Below are 21,436 nucleotides of genomic sequence, written 5' to 3' on the forward strand. Positions count from 1 at the left end.
ATGATAATTTTGTTGGAGCCTGATCACACTGTGCAGTGTGTGCCTTTTGTTTGTTCACAAGCAGAAAGTCCAGTTAGTTTCTGTAAAACAGTAAGAGCTGTGACAAAACGGGATTATGCTACAGAACAGTGTTTGAAATGGTCTCTTTGGCAGACACAAACTGTTTGGAAGAATTTCTTGGTGCCTATATTCCCCCTCTCCTTCCCTCGCCCAGAATGGATGAGTTTCCCATTTACTTGGACAAGAATCAGAATCCAAGAGATGAGAAGCCAAAGGATGCAACATCTGTCCCATCTGGGGATGTGCAGAAAAGGAATAGTCTCTGAGTTATTTTTTCATTTTTTCCAGTTATTCCTTCTCTTTGAAGGATGCTTAACCTACTTGTTACTTGATTTCTTAACTTGGCACATTGTCTGCTCTACTCCACTAAAAAAAAAATCTTTCTGGATTTATGATATCACACATTGAGTTCCAAATTATGGGAGCTCTTATCAATTGTTCTGCAGGATCTTTCATGCCATACTTGAGATTTAAAGGCCTCCTCAAGAATTGGCAAATGACTCTTCCCTAAAGATTTGACGCCAAAGTGGTATAAAAAAAGTTCAGCAAAGTGGCTTTGTGCAAAAGAGAGCACAGAAACAGTAAGAACACAATGCTCCTGCCATAGAGGAATAGATAAGTAACAACAGCCCCGTGAAACTGTCCTCTTTTGTCCTTCTAACACACCAATTTGGATAAGGACTCAACACATCCCAAGCACACCCATAGCTGCCAGCACAGAGTGCAAGGACTGCTGCTGCGTGGCATCCAGGGCTACAGCTGGTGAGGAATTTAGCAACAAAACAGGTTTTCACTGGAAAATGCCAATTCATCAGAACTGAAATGCTTCAGGGAGACATATTGTATTGAATGAACTTCCAACACAGCACCGGCAAGGCTCCAAGCTGGTTTCCTGCCAGCTCGCCTGGTGGGCTGCCTGGAAGCCTGAGCAATCAGGGTATGAAACTCCAGGACTGCCCTGCCATGCACATTGCCCTGTAGCCAGGGACCACAAGACTTCCTGAAGCTTTGGCCTTCCCTGTTTTATCTAAGGCTGAATTCCCAGCTCTGCAAAAGGAAAACCAGAATCCGTGGGAATGCTGGCTGAGCTGTAAGCAGCAGACCCTGCATTTCCCAGCCCAATTTTATTTTGACTTTTACTTCTAGTGCAGCAGTTTTTCTCTTCCTCCCTCCCTTTTTTCACCCTACAGTGGGAAAGTATATATTTTTTAAAAATACGTTTCCTTCTGAAACAGAAATTTCTCCATTTTTTTCCCCCAGCACTCAGAACTTCCTGTGGAACAAAATGTTTGCCTTTAAATCAGTTCTACTTAGCACATTCTTCCTCTCTACAGCCTCTCTGCTGCTTGTCCTCTCCCAGCAAAATGGAGCCAGGTCATTCTGCTACTATTATGGCCTTATGTGCTGAGGAAAGGAGGACTTGGCCCATCATGCTGTATTCAGCAAGAGAAACCTGATCTTGCTCCGTTAAGGGGAGGAATTATTCAGGCTATAATTTGCAGTGATTACAAACTGTTTGGTATGTTGTCATATGCCATGTTTGCACTTCCTCTGCCAACACATGGACAAAGATGCGTGTAGTCATTTATTAGGCTTGCACCAGAGACAAATGGAATAGCAGCAGGATTAGCTGTCATTCATCTTCAGTTGAAAACCTTTCCTTGGCCTGTGGTTGGTTAATGAAATCCACATCGCCTGAATTCATGGTGTTCAGCTGGCTGCAAAGAAAAACCCTCAAGATGCTTCTAATTAGAAGTTGTGAATAATGGTCAACTTGTGTGCATTTTACAGACAGCCACAAAAATCTGCACTGCCACTTTGAGGAATGAGCCCAGAGCTGGGATTCACATTATGCAGACTCACTTTTCCAGAGGCTGTATGAACAGGTGTCAAAATTCTCAGCTCAACAGTGGGTGCTAGTGTCCCCCTTGAAAAAAATTATGCTAGACAATGAGTATGACTACGCGTCACGCCTGTGACCGTATCACTCCATAAGAAAGACTGGTTTCACTGCTTTCACACGGCATTTGATCAAATTAACAGTAAATAGTATTCTCACTGAAACAGTACTTCACTGTGTAAGTGAAATATCTCAGGACTGCAGTAGTAGCTAACACATGCTAATGAGAAACTTTTAAACTTCCCCTCAGTATTTATCTATTCAGAACAGTTTATCAAAACAAAAGTAAGTCCTCTGGTTTAGCATTTTGACAATGTATTTTTGAAGACTCAAAAGACCTGAGAGAATGCTATTTCCCTTCCCTATTTCTAGAAATAAGGTAGTACATTCTATAAAGTTTCTAATTTCCTCTTGCTTGTGGTGCTGTAGGCTTTTTTCCTTGTAGACAACTTCTTACTTGAGCACAAAGCAAGCCAAATAAGATGGCACTGAACAGTAAACTAGGCCTTGCTTTTCAAACCAGTGCCTCTATTTTGCTGGATATCCCCAGTGAAATATGTCCACAATTTTACAAATTAAACTTATTCCAGCCATCTATAACTAAGAATTTATACAATTGATCACCTTAACTGCAAAGTATGTTGCTGCAACTTTGAAAAACATGAATTTTGTGTTTAAGAACTCATATCTGTTCTTATCTTCTCTCTTCTTATCTGTAAGTATCAAACAATACAGTGTGTTGAGTTTGTATGGCAAGATTTTGGAAGCAGAGAGCTACAGGGGTGGCTTCTGTGAGAAGCTGCCAGAAACTTCCCATGTCCAATGGAGCCAATTGCAGCTGGCTGCAAGATGGACCAATTCCAGCTGGCTCCGAGATGGGCCTGGCCTTGGCAACAGTGGTAGCACCTCTGGGATAACATATTTAAGAAGGGGGAGAAAAGCCCTGTGCAACTGCAGTCAGAAGGAGGAGGGCGAGTGTAAGATAAACAATTCTGCAGTCAGCAGAGAAGGAGGGAGAGGAGGCATTGGAGCAAATATTCCCCTGGAGCCCAGGGTGCAGACTATGGTGAGGCAAGGCTGCTCTCCTGCAGCCCATGGAGGCCCATGCTAGGGTAGAGATCAACCTCCAGCCCCTGGATAACCCCACTGGAGCAGATGGATGCCTACAGGAGGAGACTGTGACCCTTTGGGAAGCCCATCCCGGAGCCATGAAGAGAGAAGTCCACCCTACAGCATATTTACAAATATGCTTGTGACCTCCTGGGGAATCCATGTTGGAGTCTGTTCTGAAGGGCTGCACCCTGTGGAAGGGACTTGTGTTTTTGAAGTCTGTGAAGAAATATAGCCCATGGGAGGAACTCACATTGTAGAACTTTGCAGAGAACTGTCTCCTGTGGAAGAGACCCCATGCTGGAGCAAGGAATGAGTATGAGGAGTCCTCCCCCTGAGGAGGAAGAACTGATAGATACAATATGTGATGGACTGACTGCAAATCCTATTCCAAATCCTCCCTACACCACTCAGGGCAGGAGGAGGTAGAGAGAATCAGGAGTAAAGTTAAGCTTGTGAAGAAGGGGATTTGGAGTCTGCAGGCTTTTTTAAGATTTTACTCCATTTCTCGTTAGCCTATCCTAATATTATTGTGTATAAATTAAAATAATTTCCCCAAATTGAGGCTATTTTTTCCCATGATAAATGGGAGTGATCTCCACTTGCTGAGTGAACTCTACCCATCCTTATCTTGAACCACGAGCCTACCACTATATTTTCTCTTCCCTGTCCAGGTGAGGAGGGGAGTGATATAGTGGCTTTGGTGGCCATGTTGGGTTGATGTCCAGCCAGGGTCAACCCACCATACTCTCCATAAGCCACTTTTAAGTTAGTAGAAGTGAAAGTCATGGCACATTTGTCTATTCAGGCAGCTAATTGTCAGCCACAGAATGAAATACAGCAATATCCTGCAGACTTCAAACTCATAGCTGGGATTTCTGTCTGCTTGTGGGCTGTAGGAATTTTGAAAACGCTGTGGGTTTCTCTGATCTCTAAAGAGTTATAATGGTATTTATTACTGCTATCATGATTTTTTACTGACTACTGTTCATGTTGAACTTCGAAGTTCTTCAGAAAGAAGACACACACACAAACACATACACAGACGCACATATATACTTGTCCTACCTGCTTTGGTTGTCACTTTCAGCAAATAACCATCCAAATCGATCTGAAATTGCGGTGTCTCGCAAGGTAGTGAAATTCGGGTCCCATTCCACTTCACTGTGAGGTGCTGCTGGAGGCTGATTGTGCTTCTGCCCAACACAAGGTCCACTGACTTTGTCCAGGAGAAAGAACGGGTCCGACGGGCATCGTTTTTTACCAGCACCTGAAAGGGCGAGGCAGAGGAGGAGCAGTCTTTCGTCAAAACGTACTGACATGTTCCCTGAAAGTTAAATGTCCGTCCATCAAAAGTGTTGTAGTGAGGGTCTCCAAATACAGTGCAAACTCCAGGCTCTGCAGGTGAGTGAGAAACAAAAGCGCCATATCAGGATCAATCAAAGTTGGAAAAAAGCAGTCAATAAGAACTTAGAGATGCTGCTCTCACCTAAATTATCTGCTCTACAGGGTAAATTTTGACTGGTGCCCACTGGGATTAAATACATCTTTGAAAAATAAAAGCTTCATTGCTTTAGAAGTCTTTCCCAAAGTGGCTGGTGACCAAGGGCCAGCTCATCCCTGGGGCAGCATAGGAAGATTAACCTGTATCTTTGTCCCTTAAACATAATGTACAGTTTAGGTTATTACAATGCCTGTGAAGTTTTTCAAGTTTCAGTGACTCCCTGAAATTAAAAAACATCAGATCACTTTAGCAGGAGCTGATTCAGTTCATATTTTACATATACACACTTACAAATATTGTATATTTATAAAATAGGTGTGTTTACATGTTTTTTTTCCCCAAAATACCTGTAGAACCAGCATCTTTATTCTGTGTTACAAACTATTGTATATGTTGTTTATTCACGACTGACTTGTAGTAGTTATGGATATCACACTACCAACTACAAGTCAGTAGTACCTGACTAACATGATGCAATGACTGCCAAAGAGCATGGTGTGTCTACCAATCATTTGCATCATTACAGATGGATGGAGGTCTCTTATGGATGTTTGAAGCCATACGCTGGTCAGAGAAGTCACAGCCCAAAGACAGAGCATTTCTATATTCATAGAAATGATGCTGAGTTACCTTGCAGCTATCCAGCAACTGACTGAATTTCCTCACAACCAAAGATAGCAGCAAATATATTTGCCTTGCAGCCTCCAGGTATAACAATAGGTTCTAACCACATTGCTGTTTTTCCTGGAAGAAGGAGTCTCAAAGCAGAAAAATCCTCACTGCTGTTGCCAGATGTATACCCATTCTCAATGCTGTTGCTAAAGCCACTTCTGAAAGATGATGCCTGTTTAACTAACAATGGCTTGCCTAAAAAACCAGCTTAGAAAAGCCAAATTCAAATCTACAGAAAAGAAGGAGACATGAATGTTATGGAGAAGGGGAATTCCTCCCATGGAGTGCAATACAGTTCTAACTACAAAATACACCTTTCCCAACAGAGTTTTTCAGTCTAGGCAGAGTGCTATGCTAAAGTAACTGTACTCTTTCTGGTGTTTTTCTAGCTGTACAGAGCACCCAAGGAAACCTACATGGAGACACAGAAAATGGAGCTGAAGGAGACCCCAGGGGACATTACCTTTTTCTTCTCCAGCTGCAGTGAAGAATCACCTGCACCTGTATTATTCCGGACAGACGTTTACCTACCCTGCCCATAAAGAGCAGGAGAAAGAGCAGCTCAATTGCCACCTCTGGCAATTTGTTGCAGTGTTGGCCTGTCCCTACTGCAAGAAATGTCTTCCTAAAGCCTAATCTCACTTTCCCCTCACCACATGGTGCAGAGCCATCACAGAGCTGGCACCTGGCTGATTTGAACTTTAACCCTAATTGGACACATGAATGCTTCCTTAGCTTCTTTAAGCCAGTAACTCATCTTGGCATCATTATTACCCCTCTTTACTGTGTTGGGCAACTAGGGGCCAAATGTTTCAATTTCTCAAGGACATCATGTTGACAACTCCATCAGAAATCAAAATGATTCATATTTGATCAACATCTCCAGACAACAGGCCCAACAGACTTTAAGCAGACCCTGAAAAACAAGACATTTACGCAAAAATATGCTTTTGAAAATGTGCACTTCTGTGAGTTTTCTTTTCCTCGCTGATAGCAATGAGGATGTCAATATTTGCTTTCCAAAGTTTGTTAAAAGATTAATTGATTTTCCATAAATTGGCAGGAACCATATGGCTTTTAATTAACAACATCATTTCTACCAATAGGAATAATTATCTATAGTTTTTGTATGGAGGCCATCTGACTTTGCTCATTATTAAATCATACTAACGTGTTTCTGATTTCCTTATGTATACATCTAAGTATCTGCATGAGTATTAAGATACATGTTATTACCAGCTCAGATTGTACTTCAGCTACTCCAGCTTTAATTTTTCCTTAAATTCAATGACAACTTTTATGAAAACAAGGAAATTACCAACAATAAAAAATCAGCTAAACATTAGTGAAGATTCTAGAGAAAAGATCTGTTTTTCATCTGTGTTTCTAAAGGCCAAGAATGTGGACAACCTATTGGGAGGAGGAGGCTGATTCTTCACCTAAGCAAGTGACTAAGAGGCAAGACATGAGAGGAACAAACATAATTTAGAGATGTGCAAGTAAAATTGATAGTACCAATGGGATCCAAAGGAAATATTTGTTTTTAATTTCTAATGTGTTATGCAGAGAAATGTTGTTTTATGTTATGTTACATCGTGTCACGTCATATGTCAACTTGATGCCGTGTAGTTAAAAATGTATTTTGGACTGAATAGCTGAAGGTCTGATCCAAATTTTGCTGTTTTCTTTAATAACCAAGGAAATGGAGGAGGGAAAATCCACCTAAAAACAGTCTGAATAATTGATTCTCTGATATCACTGTGTAAAACATTCTTGAAAGGTTTGCTAAAATTGTGAGGTTTAAAAATAAATCCACACCCTGCGAAAGTGTGTGTGATAATTCAGGCACTGCCAGTAAGAAAAACTGGTTGGCCTAGAAATAAACCTTAAATACCGGGTGTAACAAGACTGCAAAAGACCGTCAACATGAAAAGAATTCCTGCCATTTTTAGCTTTTGGGTTGTTGTTTATTTCTTTTTGGGAGAGTTTCAATCACATCATATTTTATGGTTTGCTTCTTTTTCCTTTTTCTTTCTTTTTTCTTTTCTTTTTCCCTTCTGAAACTAACTGGTCTTTTACTTGGCAGTTTTTGAAATCTGTTGGAATCACTGATCTCGAGTTAGGATTGTGTGTGACTTGCTTCTCTGTTGGGACATAGCAGATGAAGATGTGCTGTTGCATCATCAAAGTTATGTTCCCCAACTCTGGAGTATGACTATTGCTAACTTATGATAACAAGGCATAGGGTCACAGGTGTAGATCTTTCTCTTTTTTCCCCACAGTAAATTGTTCCCATCTTATTGCCAACAATCTGTGTGTGTCAGCTGTCTAAGGCAGAGCTAGAAAAGGGAAATGGCATACAACATTTTCCCCTGAGACTCCCCCAACTTCCAGCTACTTTCAGGTTAGAGACTTTTTGAGTGAGACATGGTTTCTTTTAATTTATTAACCTTTGATATAAATATTTTCTGTGAATTTTTGCAGTCCAAAATGTTTTTAGCATCTAAAACATCCTTGGGCAAAGGAAATGAAGAATCATTGCCTCTTCCTCATTTTGAACATGGCATTCATGAACTTTGGTGTCTTCTTTTGCTCATCTAGACATGCATGTGAATGCAAATTTACCCATTCCCTCTCTATCCTTGAAAAATACAGATTTTTCAAAGGAGGGCCCTAGAGCTACCTTCAGTAGGCTGTGATTTTCAAAACACCTCAGGCACTCAACTCTGATTAAACATTATTGAGAGCTGGATGCAAACACCACTAAATCTCTTTTGGAAATCCTGCATGTTGCTCCCAAATCAATATTCAGACCTTCTGGCATTCATAAAAGCTTTTGGGAGCTTGGCAGTCTTCACATTTGTTTTTTAAGCAACTAAATATGGACTTCACACTTTTACATTTGACTAAAATATTAAACTACATGTGTGATTAATACGGTTTGCTCAGCTCCCACCTAAGGCTCTACCGCTTACTTGCAAACTAAGAATAGTATTTAGGTGCTAAAAGTGAATACTATAGAACTGTTGGCATGTTTTCCTTGAATTTTCAAATCATGCTCCCAATTCAAATGAAATAGTGACTTTCATTAGAAAAGGCAGTGTTTTTGAAAACACATGTAGCTGTACAAAAAAGAAGCTAAAAAAGCAACAGCATGGAAAAGAACACATTAGCATTTCCTAAGTTTCAACATACTCTCATAAAGAAAAAAAAATCACAACCTGTTTGGCCAATGCAGAGGGATAAAAGTCTGAAAGACCACTCATTTCTAGTAAGTAATAGGCTGAATACAGGTAAGAACCACTTATTAAACCAAGTGGTTGCCAAAAAGTACCTTTCTGCCTTCCACCCAGTGCCTCCATTCCCCCAGACAGTATTTAGCCCTTTTAGAAAGGCAAAATATATACTCTGCATGGTGGAGGCCAGACAGACAGTCAGCACACACATCCTGACCAGCTGAGAGCACGAGCATATTGACTGGGCAATTAGCACACTTGTAACTCCAGACCAGCCACAGGATATATTGTCTCTAGCTGGGTTTATTATTTGTTGGGATATAAAGGAAATGGGACACAAATCCATAGGAAACCAGGCTCTGTTAGTTCTGGTGCTCATGGAATAGCTTGTTTTGTTTTTTCAGGAGATCAGAGCAGTCAATTGAAGTCCAAGATGTCCAGATGTCTGGTCACACTCTGCTAAGCTTGTAGGTAGTTAAGAGTGGCCAAGAAAAATATACTTTAAATTATAACTAAAATTGGTTTGGATACTTTCTAAGTAAGGAGAGGGAGGAAAAAACACAAGTTTACCAGTGTAGGCTGTTCTGGTTGCAGATCTATAATTCAAAAATATCTCAGCTTTTTAAAAATAAAATGAAACTTTGAATGTAATTAGCCTATATGCTGAAATAAGCCCTAAATCAAACAGAACACGTTATTGACTTCTAGAAACTAGCTACAAGAACACGCATAATAGAATTTCATTATGTTTTTGTAAAAAATGCATAGAGGACTTTGTAAAAAAGCCATAGAGGACTTTCCTCATAACTGCTTCGTAGTGCAGCTTGATATAATGCACATTACAAGGTGTGGTGTCAAAAACTCCACAGGAGTCTTTATGGTCTATTTCATAAATAAAATAGCTATTCCAATTTGTCCAAATACATATTCTACAGTAGACCATCACAGCTAAAATGGGAGGTAAATCATGAACAGTATTCCAGTATGAACAAACAATTGCAGTCTTTTTGTTGCTTTATTTCTTCATGGAAAGAAAATAACAGAGAAAACAGGGACCTATGTAGTCCTGTAGTCCCCCTTCCTGCTCTCACAGGTACCCACAATGCATAACCTCACTTTGTTTCTTTTTCTTTTTTTTCTATTCTTTGAAAGACAGCACTTTTTTCAGTAGTTCTATAAAAACACATAAAAAGGATGCAGGACAAGGTGGAAGTACCAACCCCTTACTCCTGGGATGGGTCCAAATGCCCTTGAATTTGGTTTAGCTCTGTTGATCATTTTGTCAATTAAAAAACTGTGGAACGATTTATGATGAACAAAATTTTCTGTCCCAAAAGCAGCATTTACTGCAAGATTGATCATGTGTACTGTACATGCAAACCTAGATGACTGCAGTCGACTTCGAAAAAAACTTCAACCACAAAATCTCACAACAACTGGTGTAAGATTGTGCCAGGACTATTAGTAACTATTAAAATATATCTACGTGATTTTAGTAACAAGCTTTCATTCTATGTACTGTAATTTCAGCAAGGCCTATGAATTCTTCTTTGTCAAGAACAAAGATTTTACTTCCACTGCAAGTTCCTATCTTTGTCTGAAGTTGAGAGCAGTATGTTAATGTTATTTGAATTCAGGTTTAGTTTTTTCTTATTTTAATATGAAAATGACCTTGGTCTAACATAGGATTACTAATTTATGGAATTGACGTCAGTGGTGATTTTTCTAAATCAAGCCCCAAAGAGTACATTTCATTACATTTTTTACAGCAGCATAAACTAAACTGTTGAATTTTCCACTGGTATGACCACTGTGTTTAATTAGTGATAACTACGCCAGCCATGGAGCTTAAAAAGCAACATGCCAAAACTAACTATAGTTCACTTCAGCAACAGTAGACAAAGGAGACTCTCCAGCCCTTTAGGAGACGAGGTACTTTTTCTCTTTGCAACAAACTGCTTTGAAAATAATCCTTTGATTATTTTTTTTCAGTTTAAAGTGTATCCTTTCACAACGTGACTGGTTTTGACCCACTTCATAGAAATTGGCTGCATTTAAACTGTACTCAAAGCTCTCCCGTGTACAGTATGTTCTTGTACCTCCCTATGTTGTTTTTACTTCGGAAAATTAATATCTGCTGGAGCACCAGAAACGTTTGGTGGGTTAGTATGTGGAGACAGGATCAGGATCAACACGAGTGAGTGGGTGAGGCAAGGGGCTTTGTGCACATCTTATCAGAAACTGGCTGAATTAGCAAAGTTTCCAGTTACTGTTGGAAGACAGTCGTGATGAGATTTACAGCATTTCTGCTGCAAAGGTGGAATTAATTCTTTGCAAATAGCAGATGTTAAAATACCAATGTAAAAACAGCTAGTGGTAGCCACCACCACTGCATGACACTGGGTATTTAAGCTCCTTGATTACATTCTCTGTAAAAGCCAAGAATGCCCTGTTAATCATAAGAGTTTGGAATCAGCTCTTCTCCAAGCACTAAATGGGTCCATAGTGAGTTAACTCTAAAGAAAAGACCCCTCTGTTTCATGTGCAACAGTAGAGCATGAGACTGTGAGACAGGATGAGCCTCTTAGGCCCAAGCACAGGCAGTGCAGTGCAGGTAGGACCCTTGAGACCCTTGATCCCTTCCCATAAGGGTACAACATTGTTTATTCTTTGGGGAGACCTAATAGCAGGCTGCCAGTACATAGAAAGAGGTCATTGGGAAGGTGGAGCAAGGCTCTTTACAGATCTGCATGGTAGGACAACAAACAATAATGATCTGGCCTTAATTTCACATGTTTGTAATCATGATTATTCCTTTCTTACATCATCAAGAACTTTTGAGATTTTAGGTAGCCTTGAAGGTTACTTGAGAACTTTGAGATTTTAGGTAATCTTGATGGTTACTGGCTCCTTGATGAGTTACTTTAACTTTGAAGAACTGTAATTTTTTGCCTCTTTCTCCCATGAAACAATTATTACAAGTCATCACTCTCTGGCAGCATTTCTGAAGGAGTCACTGTACTGTCTTCTTTTGAACCTCTTACAGTACAGGATCTCCTGTGCTTTGAGGGAATGGCTGGCCCCACTCTTTTCCTCCCCTCTCATGTTACAGAAGAACACAGGAAACACACGAGAAAGGTTAAATGAGAATGAAACATTAAAAAAGGAGGCAAGATAGAGATTGATAAATTCATGACACTAATGGTATGTCATATCTAAGTAAAGTCTTATGCAAATTTCTTCTCTCTTGAAACTGAGCTAACATGAAATCATCTGTTAGTCAGTTGAATCCTCTTTCACTTCTTCCTCTGCTCAGTATTATTTCAAGTGTTTCTGAGGTTGTCCCTTGTATTTACTATCATTTTAATAATGAAGACTTGCAAGCTAGATTTATTTTATCCAAAGATACGTTTCAAAATAACTGAGCTGCAGAGTGAAAAAATATATTTAGCATATGAGATTTGTGCAATTCAAGAGAACCCAGAACTGAGTTGAACAGCAAAACCATTTGATTTTAGACAAAAGAATAGGAACACTTCTTTCAAAAGTCTTCCTATAGGTCATAAAACCCCATTTTAGCAGTCTGTCCCTATTTGGTAAAATACTTTAATATGTACTGAAGGAAATACGCAATGGTATCTTGTTAACTTCAGGTCTCCCTGTTGAATTAAATAGAACAAGTTTAAAGATAAGGATTTGTGTAAGTCCTTTGCTGACTAGGAGGATGATATTGCAATTTAATGAACATTCCTGAAGAGAGGAGTAAAGGGATAAAAACGTTGAACTAAATACCATAAACAAAGAACAGTTTTCTATTCTACTTTCCACTGCTGCTCCAGACTGTGTCTCAGATTTCTTCACACCTTTTTTAACTCTCACAAAACATCTGCAAAGTTGTGAATATATATGCACATAGCTAGACTGTTAGTTACAGGTGTAAAAGGTACCCAAGTCCTAAAGGTTATAACTATTCATTTTCTTGTTTTATCGCCTACAATTTTCACATATCAGCTATATCTTTCAAAATGCAGCACCTCAGATTTGACAAAAATAGCATCATTTTGAAAAAGAAAATAAAAACAAAATACCCAGGCATTTTATTTTAAAATTACAGATTTATAGGAGGCAAAATCCATGGCTAAAAATAATCACTTGTCCTTTAGCTGCCTTAAAAAGAAGGCAGAAAAAGCAAGCATTATTTATTTTCTCAGAAAGAATAAAAAATAATTCAAAGAATGTGAAGAAAGAACTTACTTTCAGTGCAAATCGGACAGCATCCTTTTCTGTTCAGGATTTTACCCTAATTGGGAGAAAAACAGGCTGTTTTAATGAAAGAGTTTCTTGGAGCAATGACTATGTCATGTTGTAACACTGGATAAGCCCTTGAAAATAATTCAAGTTGTGTTTGAACTCAGTGCCCTGGTTACAACTTCAAAAATCAGGTGCTAAAAACAGACAGAACTATTCAACAAGCTTCCAGGCGGTCTTATAAGCAATGAAATCCTAAAAGGGTTCTTTGTTACCACTTTTCTCTTTAGAGAGAGTGTGAGAGAATTTTGGACTTGCAGAGATAACTAAAGCAGTCACTGGGTTAACAAGATCACTACCTTTTCCCCCACCTTCCTGAAATATATATCTTTCCTATATACAGAATGAAGGAAAAGGAAGTGAGGGAGGGAAAGGAAGGGAGGAAAAGGGAGGGAAAGGGAGGGAGGCAGGGAGGGAGGCAGGGAGGGAGGGAAGGAAGGAAGGAAGGAAGGAAGGAAGGAAGGAAGGAAGGAAGGAAGGAAGGAAGGAAGGAAGGAAGGAAGGAAGGAAGGAAGGAAGGAAGGAAGGAAGGAAGGAAGGAAGGAAGGAAGGAAGGAAGGAAGGAAGGAAGGAAGGAAGGAAGGAAGGAAGGAAGGAAGGAAGGAAGGAAGGAAGGAAGGAAGGAAGGAAGGAAGGAAGGAAGGAAGGAAGGAAGGAAGGAAGGAAGGAAGGAAGGAAGGAAGGAAGGAAGGAAGGAAGGAAGGAAGGAAGGAAGGAAGGAAGGAAGGAAGGAAGGAAGGAAGGAAGGAAGGAAGGAAGGAAGGAAGGAAGGAAGGAAGGAAGGAAGGAAGGAAGGAAGGAAGGAAGGAAGGAAGGAAGGAAGGAAGGAAGGAAGGAAGGAAGGAAGGAAGGAAGGAAGGAAGGAAGGAAGGAAGGAAGGAAGGAAGGAAGGAAGGAAGGAAGGAAGGAAGGAAGGAAGGAAGGAAGGAAGGAAGGAAGGAAGGAAGGAAGGAAGGAAGGAAGGAAGGAAGGAAGGAAGGAAGGAAGGAAGGAAGGAAGTTGCTCAATTCTATTTCTGGTTATGCCTTATACAAGGCTATCTAGGTGGAGGCTATCTCTGTGTATATTCATCCATTTAAAAGATGTTTTATCTGATTTTACCAAAATTACCTAAAGTTAGTCAGCAAGGCAGCAGAGAAGCCTGAAAAATTTCAGACTGAACAATGTGTTTTTCCAAGCAAAAACTGATGTTGTTTTAACAGAACTTACAGTGATATTGGATCTCACCCATATTTCCACACAGGGAACAAAGCTGTGCTGTTTCCCAGCACTGGCTCTATGCTCCAACAGCAGCTGAACACAGAGTAAGTCCCCTCTGTGTGACTACTGCTCCTATTCCCACCAAGTAAGTGAGCAAAGTGAGGACAGAAAGAGTGAGCATATCCTACTCCCTAAACAGTACAGAAAACTCGAGAAAACAAGACAAAAATTGGTGACAGGTCTATGCCATGAGTGGGGAAGTGGGCACAGGCAATCCTATTGCTGTCTGCCTTGCTTTCTGCATACAATGCTGCCAAGCTTTGACAATGTGCATGGGGACGCATGAACCCCAAGTATCGCCAGCAAACTGGAGTGGAGCATGTTCCATCCTGCTCCTGCTTAATGTACACACATGGTATGAATGAATCTGTGGTCATGAATGCACTTGGGCACATCATCCACAGGGCCCAGTTCAGTGTAAGCTTGTCTTTGAATATGCAACTTCATGTGAACAGACTTGAGACACATCTGAATTTAAGAAAAGGGCTGGATTATTTGCACTGGCAGAGTGAGCAGCACTTAAATGTTTGTGTGACTCCCAGGTCCCTGGGCAAAGAGAATAGCTGAGGACCAGGCTGCAGCAGGGAGGCCTACCAAGCACCTGCTAGAACAGAAACCCTTAAAGGAGAAACCTTTAAAACCACACAGAAATAGGGAGCTTAGCAACACATATTTGCAGGAACGGAGACATGCAGCTGAATGCCACACACTGCACTGCACAGTCTTACCTCTGTTTCAATAAAAGAGTTGCAATCATCAGCCGAGCTGGAAGTGGCAAGCATTCAAGTGAAATTGGAATCTCCAAGGCAGCCTGCTGAGGCTGGTTATATGAGCCACCATGTTGGCCCGAGATCCTGTTTTTGTCTTGTAGAATAAGGAAACCCATTATTGCTAACATGTGCTGCAAGAGTTCGTTAGCAGTGAGGGTTCCCTTAGGAGTGGGCTAAGTGATGTGATCCCTTTTTTTCCCTATGAATATTTATAAGCAGACCACATTTGAGTCTACTTATTTTCAGGGATTTTTCTTCCTTTTTATGGGGTTTTCAATTTTGTGTCTGAGGTTTTTATTTTCTATTTTTTTAAAGGCAAGACTAATTGCAGGGGGAAAGGGGGTTGTTTGGTTGTGCAATAGCAACAGCTGTTGTTTTTTTGTGCCTCATTTGGCACTGGAGTAAAAACAGCAACTTTTTGTTTGTAATAATAACAGATGTGTATAACATTATATGCAGTCTGTGCTAGAGATGGGAGAACGTGTTCTGAATAAATTTTCAACTCACTTGAAGTTCACGGGTTCAAAATTTACCCACAGAATCGAACTCCGCAAATGTCTTCACCTGCCATGAATTTAATTCTATTAACTTTTGCACAGCCTTGAAGCTCAGAATAGGTTACATACTGTAAAATTCACCAAGCTCTCCTCTAGCAGTACAAAAAAGAGACATGTTCATGACCACTGATCATTACCACTGACTTAAGATGTTAGTGGGGAATGCAAAGGCATAAAGTGAAGGGGCAAGGTGACAAATTGGAGGACGGGTGATCAGAAGGGAGATGGAACAAGGCAAGGAACAAACTAGAGCAGAGCTAGGGCAAGTAAACAGCAGATATGTCAGCCTGCAACCAACAAATTAAATAATACAAATGGTTGTGCAGTATTGGAAATTTCTGCAGAATTACCACTTTGAATGACATAATTTCAAGAAATAGTTGGCCAAAATTTATTATTATAAATAAAATAAAATTCCATAACCAAAAAAACCACCCACAAGATCATGCAAAGAGTATTAAGACTGCATAGTAAAGCATTTAAGTCAGGGAATAATATTCCAAATTCTTTATGAATCTTCAGTCCTTTCACACTGAGTTGCTTGTATAATAATACATGTTTAATGAGATAACTTTATGTTGCCTGACACGTAAGGGACACTAAACCACATTTTACTCCACAGCAGTCTTCAACAGTCATTGGAGACTGCTTACTGCCAAAAATATTGTGAAAAGAGAAAAGGAATGGACACATCTACAATTTGCTGAGACAGCAGCATAACTCTATGCATGATATTCAGACTGTCAGTATCAGAACCACTAATACATCTTTATCTTGAAAAATGTGATGTGTTTAAGTGATGTTTATAGATGTACGAGAGAAAGTCTCATCAAAGATAGTGGAGCAGAGATGAAAAGTAAAGGATTTAAATCAGTTAGCACACATTATTTGCTTTAAAACTACTTGGTACCCACTTGGAATAGAAAAATAAATCTTACTCTAGAGTTTACATTCTTTCTCCTACTTTTCCTTCCGATTTAGCTTGGAAGAGCAGAAATGCAATGTGTGCCTGTGGAGAAGGGTGAGTTTGCTTGCAGCTTGCATTTTAAGGTGGGGACCTGGCTGACTGGTTATATACTGGGGAAATGGTGCTGCAGGGTAACAAAGCTGGTCTTTCCAGCCTTGAGGAACCAGACCTTGTTTGCGGACTCACCTCAGAGGTCAAGGGCAGTTTAGGACTTCACATTAGCCTTGGAGCAGGCTCTATAGCAGCATTGAATGAGTTTGTCAGTCTCACTTATACGCTGCAGCACTGTCAGTGGTGAATTTTCACCCACCACTATTTTCATTTTACAAACCACTTCAACTGAACATCCCAATACTCAAATTTATATATGGATACAGCTGAAGTGATGTACTTCACTGAAGATCTCTATTAAGTCATATTAGCTACTTGATCTCAGAAGTGCCTTAAACATTTAAAATGCATCAGCACAAGGAAGATACAAATGCGATGCAGTGTGTGAGAGACCCGAAGAGCCCAGGCTGTCACTTCCTGCTTATACTGTGAATGGCATGAAGGTAGCAAACCTGACTGCCATGAGCTATATAACATTCTCAGAAGAACATCTCCATCTCCACACTTCCTGATGTGTATGCAGCATCTTGTGTGGGGCCCACTAAGAGGAGAACTGCCCTCTGCAGTGAGTGACAGCAAAAGGATGTTCCCTCTTCTGAGGATCTTGAATCCCACTGTCACACCAGAATGGGAGGTGCCAACATGCAGGCTCTTTATCCTACCACTGCTTCTGTCAAAAGTTTACACATATAAAATTTTAAAAACCAAGAGTTTTTCATTTAAAATTTTTATATCTAGGTGTCTGTGACTCACATTTTCCCCACTGGCTTCCAGGATCAAGAAGGAAACACTGAGAAGGTGTAATGCTAACAACTTGGGTTTTTCTTCTGCAGTTTTGCTCACAGATCTGCCCCTACATGGGGTGCTATTTAGAGCCCCATCTTGTGAAAGCCTGAGCCATAAGATCAAAATCATTTGTCAGTGTCAGAAATCTAAGAAACAAAGGCTGATTTTAGCTCAAGGTTTCAAGTAAAGCTAACTTTTGATGCCAATAAGTTACAATTACAGCATTCTTTGGGTTCACTTCAGACTTTCAAATAAAAAATACCCAGGCCACAACCTCAGTGAAAGCAGCATGGCTTGGTTGAACTAATTTTCTTCAATTTGTCTAATTTACATTTTCAACCAAGTACTAAGCCTCATATGCACTGAGAAATGCAAGTACAACGTATATCACCTTAACAATATACACACTACTGAAATATTAACATAGTTATCTCACCAGTCTATAAAACTAGTAAATAAAAGTAAAAAATAACTGTTCCAATGCAGCTATTTGGGACAGAAGAAGTTAAAGGAGAAGGAGAGGAGGAGCACAGAGTCTTCAGAGCAAGGACAGAGGCAGGAAGACCATACTCAGGATAACAGTAGCACATTTCGGGAATGCCAGTCTAAATTAACATTCCACATGATCCCTTCTTTCCAAACAGCACATCCCACTGTCATGCACACACTTCCAAGAAATACTGGAAATTATAATGGTGGAGCAGAAAAGAGAAGAAAACTCAGTTCTTTTAAAAAACTCACATGAGGACAGCTGCTGACTGGAATGCACTGTTTCTTGCGACACTCTGTCTTGCCTTTCACACAAGCACAGATGGTGCAGTTCACAGAGGACCACATCTCTCCATCCTGCAAGAGGGAACATGATATAGTATCAGCTGGGGTGGCAACAAGAAGCTATTTCAGCAATGTATCATTGCACAAGAAAGGATGAATTTCCTTGTTGGCATTGTCTCATTGTTTAGTCTAAATTATTTTGAGGTGTCTGTCCATGGCCAGTTGGATTCAAGACAGAGATCAAATTCAGCCAGGTTTTCTTCCCTTTTGCCTTTTTGGTAATAAATTAATTTTTCCAAAGCTAACCAAATCCCATCTGCATTTTTCAACAGTGTCCTGATTATTTGCATTGTTTTCTCTCCAATAAGCTTCTGAGTTGTGATCACACCTACCACAAATTTTCATTTAAGTTCACATAATTAGAAAAACCTGATTCGCTGGGTTTAGTGACGTCTTTAAGTTGTTGCACATGAAAATATTTGATTAAGATGTCAGCAGATAATGAATTTATTCCCATATGTAGCATCATTTCAATATAGGGCAGGAATGGTCAAATAATTCTAATTTAGATTATTACAGCACTTTCATGGATATTTGATCTGCTAAACATCTGAAAATATTTAGAAGAGATACAGTGCTGAATCTCTCAAAAGCAGACCAGGTAAGACAGCCTACGTATAGCCCTGAAAATATGAAGTGCAGAGCATAATATGCCTCATAGTCTTGTCCCCACTTGGGATGAATTGCTTGTGGAACTGCCCTGGCTCCTTTTTACATGGTGTTGCATCTGCCAAGTGTGGTTCCTAAAACATTCTGTCTCACCCACTTACAGTCTTATGCTAGTCTGCTTAGAGCCAAACTGTGCATGTTTTCTGTTTACAGGGCTGCTGGGAAGGAAGGGTGAGGATAGACCTGACAGGAACAGGCAGTTCAACCAGACAGCTGTGAATAATTATGTGCCCACCTCAACATGATGTTCTGACCAGAAACAGAAACAGACTACATCTGAAATGCCAAGGAGCCTAACTTATTCAGCTCAGCTTGCTTCATCAAGGCTGTTTCTCTCCTATTTTTTGTTACTAGGGCATGTTTCTATTGCCTGGTGTTTCTGATGTTCTTTGGCCTCTAATGACCACTCACTAGGCATCTGCCAAGGTACCAGAATACATCACAGCTGACTGCATGCAGCTGCCACGAATTTTTTTCTTACAGCGGGTTTTGCACAAGAGTGCAAAAGCACATTTGCTGTGCCCATTCTACCTGTGTTAGACCATTGACTTCAACAGAGCAACGCTGAATTTATTTTTTTGCACACGAGGCCAGAAATGGATGTAGTGTCTCGTTATTTTTTCACACTCCATATAATACTAGTAATATAATAAAATCTTCACAAGAAGCAGAATATTTTAGTTGGGTGCCTAAGAAGTAGGCATTTGTTCCTGAAGCACAATGGCGCCAGTGTGAAAGTGCCAATCAGATGGAGCATAGTCTCAGCGTACAGTAGGTTCACATGTAATTTCCAGAATAAACACTTCTCCTATGTACACAAAAGATGGAATAAATGGGAAGCAATTCTGGCTGAGCAAACCAAGTATTCACACAGGACTTAACATTTGATCTGATTCAAGGGTCTCTTAATTCACAGATGGCCCATGAGGTGACAGAATCTTTTTCTGACACCATGTGAAAAAAAGCTGCGCCACTTGGAAAAACAAACGGGGTCTCAGAAACAGCAGAAGTGTTCTGCAGGGAATCCCTTGTGATTTGAATACATTGGGTGAGAGTGCAGTAGATAACAGTTATTACATGGCTATCCCAGTATAAGATGTCAGGGATGCTGTCCTTTGCAGAGAAATGTAGTAAATCAAGTAACTTTCAGCCAAAATGAACTTCACAAAGCTCCTGTTGGCTCAGCTATGGAAAAGACTCTTTGGCTCAGCCAATAAAGCTACATACCACTCGGAATATCTTCTTCATGTGTATCAGTGCTTGTTTGATAAAGCAGAGCATTAGTATCTCTTACTAAAAATGTGTCAATTGTTGTGAAACAGCAGCTTGAACATCTACATACAGAGAGGGAGACAACATGTGACATTCAAGGAGGAACTAATCTTGAACTGTTGACTATCAGCAGAATTTATGCAAACTCAGGAAAAAAATAAACAGATAGTAAATTTTGTAAAGCTTTGCCTCTAAGTTGTTCCATCATCGACCAGGATGGTGAGAATTCTGGTAAAAACAAGCCACAATACTAATTTACAGCAAACTCCTCCTGTTTTGGCTGTTAAAATGGCACATACCCCTCAGCCACATCTGAAACCTTACCTGGAAGATCTTATTGCCAAACTTGCACATTTTCACCTCCTCAGGAGAGATGTATGAGACACATTCCTTGCAGCAGTGGTCTTTGTTTTTATTGCATTCACCAGGAAGTAAGCACCTCTTCTTACATATCACTGTTGAATCCTAGGTACAAGGGTGAAAGGAAATCATAAAATCATCACCAGGATGTTTGTGTTATGGTGAGTCCTTATATATTTCTGCTTGCTCAATCACTGCATCCACCCAAGCTACAGGCCAGCAGCTTTAAACAGGTCAGCTCAGAGAAAATAAATATTATTTATAGATAAAGGAAGTCTTTCATAGTCTATGACGCTAAAGTCCAGTTTGTACTTCTGTTGGCCTGCAAAGTCTCACTGATTTGGTGACACATTTTTTTTCCTTGGTAAAAAAGTGTAAGTGGTTGCAGTCATGTTTGAGAACAAAATAAAAAACCCTAACCTTCAGCAGAAACATGGTAATTCATCTTTAGAAACTTCTCTTCCATTCTAATGCAGTCTTAAAGAGGACCACATAATCTGAGCAACTTTATTTTGCATCACACAGGGTTAGGCATTATGTCTCAGCTGAGGTAGTCAGTATCATTTTAAACTTTCCTAGCACAACTGCAAATGCTCTTCAGATCAGATTCTTTGAGACCACAGAAGATGCCAAAGAACAGTATCAGGCTTACAATTCCACAGCCCTACAAATTACTGCTAAGCCAGACAACCATCAGCACACAGCATCAAAGCACTATGGACTTACCTTGCATGTACACACTGTGCAGTTGTCATACATAAATGAGGAACCATTATCATACACATTGCTGTGAAAGAGGCAGCTTCCAAATGGGAGGTCAAACACTTTCCTCTGTCCTGAATACAAATAAACAGTAATAGAAACAAAATGTGGTTGCAAGTATGCCATATTGTCAACAAAAATAGTAGGGCTTATTGTCACCAGACCAAATTCATATGCAATGTGTCATTTGCTATGTGTTTCCACTTCAGTGTGAAAAAAATACATACTTTTAACAGGTCACTATTCTTTTAGTACTAATTCATCTCTACAGATTCTACTGTGGGATGGAATATAAATG

The 21,436-nt window shown here is 40.0% G+C and overlaps 1 protein-coding gene across 1 annotated transcript in view; it reads right to left on the reverse strand.

Moving 5' to 3' along the window:
- Positions 1-21,436, reverse strand: part of BMPER (BMP binding endothelial regulator) — a 147,621-nt gene that overhangs the window by 48,502 nt on the left and 77,683 nt on the right. The window contains exons 8-12 of the mRNA XM_063406681.1: positions 21,103-21,212; positions 20,341-20,481; positions 17,983-18,087; positions 12,737-12,782; positions 4,139-4,468 (exon numbers count right to left, since the gene is read on the reverse strand). Of these exons, the coding sequence (XP_063262751.1) occupies positions 4,139-4,468; positions 12,737-12,782; positions 17,983-18,087; positions 20,341-20,481; positions 21,103-21,212 (732 nt within the window). The remainder of the gene's footprint in view (positions 1-4,138; positions 4,469-12,736; positions 12,783-17,982; positions 18,088-20,340; positions 20,482-21,102; positions 21,213-21,436) is intronic.

The sequence above is a fragment of the Prinia subflava genome, chromosome 1, assembly GCF_021018805.1.
Source record: "Prinia subflava isolate CZ2003 ecotype Zambia chromosome 1, Cam_Psub_1.2, whole genome shotgun sequence".
Lineage (NCBI taxonomy): Eukaryota > Metazoa > Chordata > Aves > Passeriformes > Cisticolidae > Prinia > Prinia subflava.